The 11,542-nt window shown below is 41.0% G+C and overlaps 1 protein-coding gene across 5 annotated transcripts in view; it reads left to right on the forward strand.

The window, feature by feature from the left end:
• The window catches only part of SHISA9 (shisa family member 9), a 308,193-nt gene extending 300,365 nt beyond the window's left edge, over positions 1–7,828 (forward strand). For 2 of the 5 annotated variants that reach the window (XM_042438395.1, XM_042438398.1), the window contains one exon: positions 5,881–7,828. In XM_042438395.1, coding sequence (XP_042294329.1) covers positions 5,881–6,239 — 359 coding nt within the window. In that variant the 3' untranslated portion in view covers positions 6,240–7,828. The remainder of the gene's footprint in view (positions 1–5,880) is intronic. The other 3 variants (XM_042438394.1, XM_042438397.1, XM_042438396.1) reach the window with 3 other exon arrangements.
• The last annotated feature ends 3,714 nt before the right edge of the window (positions 7,829–11,542 follow it).

The following is an 11,542-nucleotide window of genomic DNA, read 5'->3' on the forward strand; positions in this document are numbered from 1 at the left end:
TCAGAGGCCGAAAGATGACAGTTAGGGAGGGAGGAGCCTCCTTCTTCAGGCTGGCCCCTGATGGTACTGGGCCAGCCTTCTCTCTCCCTCAGAGGCCGAACGATGACAGTTGGGGAGGGAGGAGCCTCCGTCCTCAGGCTGGCCCCTGATGGTACTGGGCCAGCCTTCTCTCTCCCTCAGAGGCCGAACGAATGTCCTTCACTTTTGAGCACTTTGCTAATACAGTGATTTTCCATTAAACAATACAGCATCATTTTGTTACCCATGCTCAGTCTTCACTTTAAGGTGACATTTTCTTTCCAGTGATGGTCTGGAACCAAAACCGATTGTATTATATGCTTGTGCTTAGCTAAATGCTTTAAGATCATTCAGTGCATAGAGTCCCAAGTTGACCTAGAATCTCCCAGACATTGGAACTGTGTTGCCTCTCAGGAGTTTATCAGACAAGGGAAATTGGAAGTATAATCCAATGGCAATCCAAACGCAATCATGGAGTTTAACATTATTGCGTGATAGACTACCACACGCAATTTTGGGCAATGGGAAGTCAGTCCGAACGCAATCATGGGGTTTAACGTTATTGCGTGATAGACTACCACACGCAATTTCGGGCAATGGGAAGTCAGTCCGAACGCAATCATGGGGTTTAACGTTATTGCGTGATAGACTCACCATGTTGGGCAATGGGGGAAGTCAAGTGGGAAGTCGTCCGAACGCAATCATGGGGTTTAACGTTAGTGCGCATAGACTACCACACGCAATTTCGGCAATGGGAAGTCAGTCCGAACGCAATCATGGGTTAACGTTATTGCGCGATAGACTTACCACACGCAATTTCGGTCAATGGGAATGTCATTTCCGAACGCAATCATGGGTTTTAAAACGTTATTGCGCGATAGACTACCACACGCAATTTCGGGCAATGGGAAGTCAGTCTGAACGCAATCATGGGGTTTAACATTATTGCGCGATAGACTACCACACACAATTTTGGGCAATGGGAAGTCAGTCCGAACGCAATCATGGGGTTTAACGTTATTGCGCGATAGACTACCACACGCAATTTCGGGCAATGGGAAGTCAGTCTGAACGCAATCATGGGGTTTAACGTTATTGCATGATAGACTACCACACACAATTTTGGGATATGGGAAGTCAGTCCGAATGCAATCATGGGGTTTCATGTTATTGTATGATAGACCACCACACACAATTTTGGGCAATGGCAAGCTATTTTCGGGCAATGGGAAGTCAGTTCGAATGCAATTCGAATTCACGTAAATTCGCTGAACTAGCAAATTCACATGAATGCGTTCTTTTCATTTGAAATTAAGAGAAAGTCATCCCGTGTGATAAACTCCTCAGTTGTACATAGTTCCCCCTGCTAAGCCACTCTTGGGCTGCAAACCACCACAATTGTTTTTCTTTTCACACCACATGGAGAAATGCTCCCAAAAGACTTCTGGAAGGGCATGCTTTTTCCTCCCTGCTAACCTGAGACATTAGAGATCAAGATCCAGTGGTGCTAATGAATAATATAGATAGTAGGTGACATGATAGTCATGTTTAAATATTTGAAAGCATATCGTATTGAGGATGGAGCAAGCTTGTTTTCTGCTGCTGTAGACAATAGGACACGGAACAATGCATACAAACTACAGGAAAAGAGATTCCACCAAAACATTGGGAAGAACGTCCTGATGGGAAGAACTGTTCAATACTATGATGGGATATCCTTCTTTGTAGGCTTTCAAATAGAGTCTGGATGACCATTTCATCCTGGAGAGAAGTGACCAGTGGGGTCCAACCGGGGTCTGTCCTGGGCCCAGTGCTATTCAACATCTTTATCAATGACTTGGATGACAGAATTAAGGTCATACTTACCAAATTTGTAGATGACACCAAATTAGGAGGAGTAGCTAACACCATTTCCTACATCTTAAAAATGAGAAAGGCAAAAATTGATCCTGCATCAGAATACTTTGTGAAAACTGGGGGAATCTAAATTGCTTTCAAGTTGATAGCAAGGAAATTGATATTCTGTGTTCAGAATAACGTGTGCACATTATCTGCAAACCCCTCGTACTTGCCTGCTTTCAAGGCAAAATTATTTGGTAAGTGATTTCGTTTCACAGCTAATATTGGGGCAGTAGAGGACTGGAGACTTAAAATGCAAATTTTAAATTCAGACCAGTGTTGACTAAAATGTGACGTGAAATTACCTCTGGAATGAAAGAGTTTTGAGTAGAATCAGCATTTCTGAGGGATTTTAGAAAATGTTTAGCAACTGAGCATATAGACCAAAAGCCTCTAAGGGCCTGTATGCACCGACAGCAAAAGGATATTTTATAAAATAGAATCATAGAATCATAGAGTTGGAAGAGACTGTCCAACCCCAGTCTGCCATGCAGGAACTCTCAGTCAAAGCATCCCTGACAGATGACCATCCAGCCTCTATTTAAAAACCTCTAAGAAAGGAGATTCCACCACTCTCCGAGGAAGGAGTGTGTTTCACTGTCAAACAGCCCTTACTGTCAGGACATTCCTCCTAATGTTGAGCTGGAATCTCTTTTCCTGTAGCTTACATCCATTGTTCTGGATCCTAGTCTCTGGAGCAGCAGAAAACAAGCTTGCTCCCTCTTCAATGTGACACCCCTTCAAATATTTAAATATCGTATCACCTCTTAACCTTCTCTTCTCCAGGCTAAACATCTCCAGATTCCTAAGTCGTTCCTCATAGGACATGGTTTCCAGACCATTCACCATTTTAGTTGCCCTCCTTTGGACACACTCCAGTTTCTCAATGTCCTTTTTGAATTGTGGTGCCCAGAACTGGACACAGTGTTCCAGGTGGGGCTTGACCAAAGCAGAATAGCGTGGCACTATTACTTCCCTTAATCTAGACACTATACTTCTATTGATGCAGCCTAAAATCATATTGGCCTTGTTAACTGCCGCATCGCACTGTCGACTCATGTTCAATTTGTGGTCTACTTGGACTCCCAGATCCCTTTCACATGTAAAAGTCTCTCCTTAAGCCAGGTGACACCCATCCTATATCTGTGCATTTTATTTTTTCCACCCTAAGTTCAGTACCTTACATTTCTGTGTTGAAATTCATTTTGTTAGCTTTGGTCCAACTTTATAGTCTGCTCAGGTCATTTTTAATTTTGATCCTGTCCTCTGGGGTATTAGCTGCTCCTCCTAGTTTGGTGTTGTCTGCAAATTTGATAAGTATGCCCCCAATTCTGTCATCCAAGTCATTGATAAAGATGTTGAACAGCACACACTAGAAAGAGTGATGGATTTACAGATGTTTCTGATTTTGGATGGCAGAGTTGTATCACTTGGGGTTAAGAAAGAACCAATCTTTGAGACAAGGACAATGATCTTGGTTTTTGTGTTCTGTGATAAATCATTCATTTTTTTCATGCTGCTATCATTTATATAGCAAAGACAGACCCACTCACCCCTAAGAAAGTGGCCTCTGCAGGCTTAGGGAAACCCAGAGAGAGGGGGATAGAGAGTGAAGGGGGAAAGGGTTTCTGAAGAGAGTTGCAAAGGAATGGGACCATTACCAGGAAGGTCCATCCATGGTCACCATCATATAAGTTGTGTTGTGGAAAACTGATAAAACACTTCCACTTGACTCACAGCAAACCCGGTCTGACAGAATCAGAAAGGAGGGGACCAAGATGAATTTGCAAAACACAGATTGTTTATTTTAGACAGCTGTCACTCTGGGAGGAATTCACATTCCAACAAAGATCCCAGAGCCCCGAACAAGGAAAAATGGCTGCTTTATATAGGATAGAAACAAAGAACTCTAGCTGGCATATCCCACTGGATATGGTAAAAGTTAAACATATAGGATTTTCGTACAATCAGGGTACAGATGCATGAATACATTAAAGGTACATTTTAGCCACATTCCATTAGCCCTATCTGTCTTTGCCCCCCTTCTAGTCCTTGCGGAGATATCTCTTCTCCAGGATTCATGTCTCTCTGCTGACTTTAACTAACAACAATTTCCAGATCCTCGAGGTCAGAGCCTTGGGTCACTCTGAACTCTTATTTGCATTCTTGGGCCTCTCGAATTCATTCCAATGCATGTACCTTTTATTTAATTTCTTCAAACTACATATATATGCATACTAAATATGAAACTCTAAAAATCTTCTATCTCAGTTGTAATAGGTTAAAAGAACACCTTCTGAGCTCAAACTTAGGAGCCCAAGTGGGCTCAGGAGATTGCTGTCAGTTACATTGCTCACACATCTCTTTAATGGAATAATTGTTTTAATTTCTTACATACACTTACATTTAATTTCTTACATAGAGTTTGTGAGATTCTAAAAGTCAGTTTTAAGATGTCTCCTGAAGTCTATCTTCTTGACACGACAGATAAAATAAGTAATGATTTAGCAAAGAAAAAATGGAAACAGATATTATATATGTGCTCGATTGCAAGAATTAATTTAGCCCAGAAATGGAAAGTTTCTGAAACACCAAAAATGGAAGAATGTCAGATGGATCTTTTAGAAATTATTAAAATGGACAAATTAACACAATTAATGAACAAAAAATCTTTGGAACAAGTAGAACAAGAATGGAGAACATTAATAAACTACTGACAATTAGACTGGCTTCTTATGGTAAATAGTATTTTTAACAAATCAGGAGGTCTCAAATAAAAATAAGAAAGCGAAGTATACTGAGGAAATAAAGGAAACTTGCTTTAAAAAGAAGCTTAGAAGCTTAAAAGAATTAAGGACAATCGGAAAAGGGAAACATGGGAAGTTTTTTAAAGAAGACGAAAGAAAATGGAACATTCTCAAATATTCCCAATTAAAAACAGTGATTATTTGATGTGATAATTAACTTTTGTGGAAAGCTTACAAATGTTTAAGTGTGAATCTTTATGTAAATGGGGAAAAAATAAAAAAATTCTTACATGCACTATTTTCATTTGTTTGTTTGTTTGTTTGTTTGTTTCAGGGATTTATATCCTACCTTTTTTCAAGGTGGCTTACAATAATTTTAAAAGATAGAACTAAAACACTGATTTTTTGTTTTTGTTGTTATCCACCCTCGGGTCAATTTCAACCCATGGCGACTCCGTAAATGAGACATCTCCAAGATCCTCTGTCCTCCATTGCTCTGCGCAGTTCCTGCAAATTCATACGCATGACCTCTTTTATAGAGTCCATCCATCTAGCATGAGGCCTTCCTCTCTCTCTGCTTCCCTTCACTTTTCCTAGCATTATTGTTTTTTCCAATGCGTCGTGCCTTTGCATGTTGCGGCCAAAGTACGACAGCCTTAGTTTAGTCATTGTGTCTTCCAGACTGGTTTCTGGTTTGATCTGTTCTAGGACCCATTTGTTTGACAAAAGTTAAAAAATAATTAAATATTACTAATATTACAACATAAATTTAAAACAGCATCATTAAATTAAAAACAGCACACTTGCTTGAAGTCTACTTATGAAGATATTGGGCCTGTACAGACAGGCCAACATAAAGCTGCTTTGGGTCACTTTGGAAGTATGCTGTTTAAATGATGCATGTTTCCTATGAGGCCAGAAGACACACCAAAGCCACACTCCAGTCCTAAGGATTGGAGCACAGCTTTGGCGCAGCTTCTGGTCTCTTAAGTTGCGCGTGTCATTTAAACGGCATACCTCCAAAGTGACCCGAAGCAGCTTTATTTTGGCCTATCTGTACAGGCCCTTTGTTTCCCACGTGGAAGGATGTCTTATTCTTAGCTAGCATCTCTGTTTCTATACTGTCGTCTTCCAGTTGTATGTTTTATTTTAAAACATATTTCATTCTTCAACGACACTCGTTTCCTCTAACCGATCTCCTCCCTTTTTTAAACAGCCGACAAGGGCAGTGATGACTTCTACTCAAAACGGCGCCATCTTGCAGAGCTGGCTGCAAAAGGGAATCTACCGCTGCACCCATTGCGCGTTGAGGAAGATCGAGGTTACATTCTTGAAGGTGGCACCATGAAGCAAAATGGGCAGAGGTCCAAGGCTGCAAAGCCCCACATGCATCCCTTAGCTTACAAAACCTGGGACCCTAGTGACCAGTCTCTGCGACAGCAAGCCTATGCAACCAAAGGGAGAAACCTTGCAGGGGATCCTTCTGTGAGTGACCCATTAACAACACGAAGTCAGCACTATTTACCCACACAGCCCTACTTCATTACCAATAGCAAGACGGAAGTGACTGTGTGAGATCCATTTTCTTCCTTTCTTTTCTTAAAAGATTGGGGAGGGGGGAAAAAACAAACACAACTGGAAGAAGCTAACGATTAATTAATTTTAAAACTCCAGACAGGAGAGGCAGACATCCATGGATAAGGAAAGGTGAACACAGATGAGGTAGCCAACTGCAAACTGGGAACCGAAAAAGGTCAGAGCTATACAGCAATACACTGAAGGTTGTTCAAAACTCTTAATTTCACACTGGAATCAAACCTTGCAATCTTTCTCTCTCTCTCTCTCATTTTCTTCCTGCCTCCTCCAAATTAAAATCCATGATGAGAAGTAGCACAATGTAGAGTCACCGTCCACCTGCTTAAGAACTTCCTATGATGCATCTGCCTCGAGGCAGTCAGGGACACGGAGACAAAACCATATGCTGAAAAAACAAACACTGTTACAGTCAGGAATTTTGGTACACATTTTAAAAAAATACGATTCTGTTCACGAGAAGGGAGCCGAAACAAAGAGCAAACACTTGGACTGAAATCCTCATGTTTAGTATCATGTTTTTGTACCATTGCTACTCAAGCAAGCAAAAAAAAAAAGTTATATACACACACACACACACACACACACACCTGTTGAACACGAAAGACTTGTGTGCAAAACCTGCAGAGACTGTTAGAACATTATGAGACTTTCTACTTTGTAGAAAGCTTGGAAAGGTTGGTTTTCTTTCAGTTTTATAACATTTTTCAAAACCTTTGCTGAAGAAGGGAAAATAGAAGAAGATAATCACTTAGGTCAGGAATTCACCACTGAACGGAATTGTCCCTTTTCCACGGTTGTTGCTTTTCAGCCTGTTTTGATTTTACTCCCCATTGCTCAATTCCTTTCGACTGAAAATGAATAAGTGTGGGTGGTGCCTTTACTGTATTACTAATGTTCAATGAACGTCATGTTTTTAAGTAAAATCTGTATCGATTTCAAATTCTTTCATGTTTGGGCACTAGGGTCTGTTAGGTTGTTCCATCCATTTTGATGATATGAAACCAATTTTCATGTTTCACTGGTATGTTGTATTTTGCAGACGCTGAAAGTTGCTGTCCTTCCTTGATTCTTCTGTGAAACTGATGTCCCTTGCCTCAAATTGCCCTAGAGCTGCCCTTTTCATGTTTGCATTTCAGCAAGTGTTGATTTGTAAATTGTTTCACGTTTGTTTCTCTCTCTCTCTCTCTCTCTCTCTCTCTGTTATTGTTAATCCTTTTTTGCAGGTCCACACGATTAAAGAAAACCCCGTTTTTGGATAATTCGATTCAGGGGAAAGTTGTTGAATTAGATTCTGGGGGAGATTGTGCCCTCAGAATTGCTCTTTTGGAAGTAAGTTCTCTTGGCCAATCTGGCTCTTTTGAGAGGTGTACTTATCCCGAAGTACAATGTTGGTGTACAAGAGAATCAAGTGCAATTGCCACTTATTTCCTTGTATTCTCTCTTTTCTATCCTCCCACCCCCCAAAAAAACACCCTTGAAATTTTTTAAGATGATAAACATTCAGCCTGAACAGACAGGCCAGAATAAAGCTCCTTGGGGTCACTTTGGAGGTGTGCTGTTTAAATGACACACGCATCTTAAGAGGCCAAAAGCTGCGCCAAAGCTGCGCTCCAGTCCTTAGGATTGGAGCATGGCTTTGGCGTGGTTTCCAGCCTCTTAGGATGCATGCATCATTTAAACAGCATACCTCCAAAGTGACCTGAAGCAGCTTTATTTTGGCCTGTCTGTACGGTCCCTAATATTTCCTTCCCTACCTAGCCAGCTGCCTACAGAGAAAAACCAGTCTTACCAACCAACCAATGTCATTGCTTACTGAGGGCTTTTGTAACTTGGAATGAAGGAGAAGAGGCTAAGGACCATAGGTTGTTCATCTTTTCCTGCACTAATGAAATGATCTTAACACAAAAGACAAAAATACCCACTTTCACATTCATGAGTGAAGGATGGGGTCAAGGGCTGCAGTTATACTCTCACTGTATCCACCTCCCACAGGTGGAAATCCCCACTGAACCCAATGTGGCTTTCTTCTCAATGGCGTATAAAGGACTGCATTGCAGGATACAAAGCAGTGGTGCAAATGCCCTTGGTCTGAATCTTGCTTCTTGACTCGGAGGGAAGTCAAGAGCTTGGAAAAGTTTTTGAGCACAACTTTGGGAAGTGTACTCCAAAAAGTTACCTTCCCAAGTTCTGCTATTTATTGTTAGTGGAAGAATGCATGATTTGCATGCAGGTAATGCCATATTCATTCTTGGGATTTTCAGTCAAATAGTCAAGATGTCAAGAATTTATTTTCGCTCTCTCTCTCTCTCTCTCTCTCTCTCGCTAGGAATTATGTATTTGTCACATTCTAAAGTGCTGAAAAACGATTTCAATAGGAATAAGTTTACTAAGGGGCAGTACAGACCACCGCGAAACGGCATTCTGCATTCGCCCATTCTAACTCTGGAGAGATGGCACAGCTCCCAAACCGCACACCGTCCCTCCAGAGTAAAAAGTGTTTTTGGGTTCTTTTTGTGGCACCGGAGTGATGTCACGGCGTAAGCAATGTGTGGTGACATTTTGACGCTGTGCGTCGCTTACGTCAAAATGGTGGCACCCGTATGGACGGGACGCTGCCATTACTCTGCCTCCGTGCCGTGCTTGGCGGCAATTGGCGCGCAGTCCCTAACGCTAGTATCGGTGCCAGCGTGGCACATTTGGCCCATCTGTTCCGGGCCTAAATTTGGTCCAGATTGTGGCCACCAGCTTTCCATGAATCTTGGAGATGTGTTTATGGGGAAAAGAAATATGGGTTCACATCCAAATATTTTAATCATTTCATTAAAAAGCAAGAATTATGAGCACCAATTTCTCTCCCATCCTCTTACAACAGATTGTGGTGCACACACCATTCTATGAGCATTCTGGAGAAAATGGCAGCTGGAAAGCACCAGCCAATGGCCTACTTCTATGACAGGCTTGTGGCAGCAGGGTACTTAAAAAGAAAACCACTCTGCAAACTCTGCCCCTCTCCCAGTCACAAGTTTCAAATCTCAGCATTCCCTGAGACCTCACCATTTTACATTTAAAGCACTGACCTATTAGTAATCCAGTTAATTGAGTTCTTGTTTGATATGTTGTAGATGGTGGTGTAGTGTAAGAGCTTACTGCTTGGTGTTTTAAATCGGCTCCAGCCTCCCGGGCTGCAGCTAGGACATGGGATGGAGGCAGGGATTATCGCATAGTAAATAACTGTCAAATCACCAGCTGCCATCAACCAAGGTCCAAGCCGCACTCCGCCAGCTCTTTCCCACTTCTAAAAAGCTTTCCAACACTAAAAAGTGCTGGCGGGGTGCAGCTTGGACCTGGGCTGATGGCGGTCAGCAATTCGGCAGTGATTTAGTGTGCAGTAATCCCTGCCGCCATTCTGCCTCATGGCTGTAGCCCGGGATGCTGGTGCCGATTTAAAACATCAAGCAATAAACTTGATAATCTATTAGATCAAACAGTGTATTGAGGAAACACAGTGGATAATCTTATGCTACTTCTTTTGTGCTGTATACAATTAACTTTTCTTCTCACTTTACTCTGTCATTTCATGCTGTATATGAGTACCTCTCTCCACTTTCTGCACATCGAGTGATAGCAAATTAGAACAAAACCAAGCAAATGAAATCTGTTTCCTAATCCTTATTTTTTTATAAAAAAAATACTACAATAGTGTGTAGTTTTACTTTTTAAATTAACCAAAATCCTAGCACTATCAAGATGTATCGAAATAAAGTGGCTTGATGTCCTGGTGCCAACACACTCAATACATTGGATGAGCACCATCTCGTTGCAGAAAAGGATAGTGAGTAACTTTAAAGAAAAACCGAGAAAGCTGACATATTGGTGAGCTGTCCATTGAATATAAAATTATTTGGGGGAATTACACAATAAATCTGGAAAGAAAGAAGAAAAGGAATGGAGCCCAATAAAGTATATACACAGTTGGAAGATTATCACAAAAACAAAGAGTAAACGTTTATAGATGATTAGATGAGATATGGTATACAAAGACATATGGTAAAGTAAGGATGAGTGAACAAGTATTTATATGTGGAATTTATTTTTCTGTTGGGAGAAACCGAATGCGGCGGTGCAAACTAAGAAAGAATAATGAATTATTATGTTATGAAAAAGGATAACTTTATTTTAATTTTGTATTTTAAGAAGAAGTATAATAAAGATTATAAAAAAATTATTTGGGGGAAGGGGAAGAAATTAGGCAGTAGCAACCATAGTTTGCCCGTTGGCTCTACAAAGCCTCTGTTAGCCCAGATGTTAACAATGGCACTATTTGCTGATGACTTTATCACTTGTTTGGTCATTGGGAGCTAGGCTGCATGTACCTGAGCTTCTTCCCTGAACTCATTCTTTGCTGCATCATTACATGTGGATATCCTATAAATATTTCTAGCAAATTAGGAACCTATAAAACCTAGCATGAGTCCTTCTAGTGGGAATGTTACCTTTTTTTCAGACAGCTTCCAGTATCTTGCCTCCAGCATGGACAGTAACCAGGCTGGTGGAAGAATTCTGGGGTTCCAAAAAGGTACCTTTCTGAACCTCCAAGGGTGCATCCAGACTGCAGAATTAAAAGAGTCTGACAAACTTTAACCGCCGTGAATCAAATGCCATGAATCTATCCTACAGAATCCTTGGGTTTGTAGTTTGGTGAGATATTTATTCATCCTGGACTGTCAGGATGTTCTAGTGCCTCACTAAACTACAAACCCCAGGATTCTGTAGGATAGATTCATGGCATTTAATTCTGGAACGTGGCTCCATCCTGAATTAGCTCAGTTTTGTCAATACTATCTGACTCTCAATGATTTCTGTGACCAACTGGTTATTTTCCTATTCTTCTGTGAAAGGTTTGAGTTAGAAGGATTTTTCCACATTTTACAATCTGGAATGTTGATAGGTTTAATTCATATTGTTACCGTGCGGTGTACACAAGGTACTCTTCAACACTGTGAAGGTGCAAAATATTTTTATTGTGCCACAAACAGCTAAGTAAACTAGCACTCGTTGGTTGTGTAAGTGTTTGTCCTGTTGAGTTAATACTTGGTAGAAGCACGTTTGGCAGCAATTGCAGCAAGTCTTCTTAAGTAAGCTTGCACATCTGGAACCGGAGATTTTTGCCCATTTTTCAGACATTGCTGAACAGCAGCTTTCACATCTTGCCACAGATATTTGATCAAATTGAGGTCTAGGTGTAGGCTAGGCCATTCTAAGACATTCAGGTTCTTGTTTGT

The sequence above is a fragment of the Sceloporus undulatus genome, chromosome 8 (assembly GCF_019175285.1).
Source record: "Sceloporus undulatus isolate JIND9_A2432 ecotype Alabama chromosome 8, SceUnd_v1.1, whole genome shotgun sequence".
In the NCBI taxonomy this organism is placed as follows: Eukaryota; Metazoa; Chordata; class Lepidosauria; order Squamata; family Phrynosomatidae; genus Sceloporus; species Sceloporus undulatus.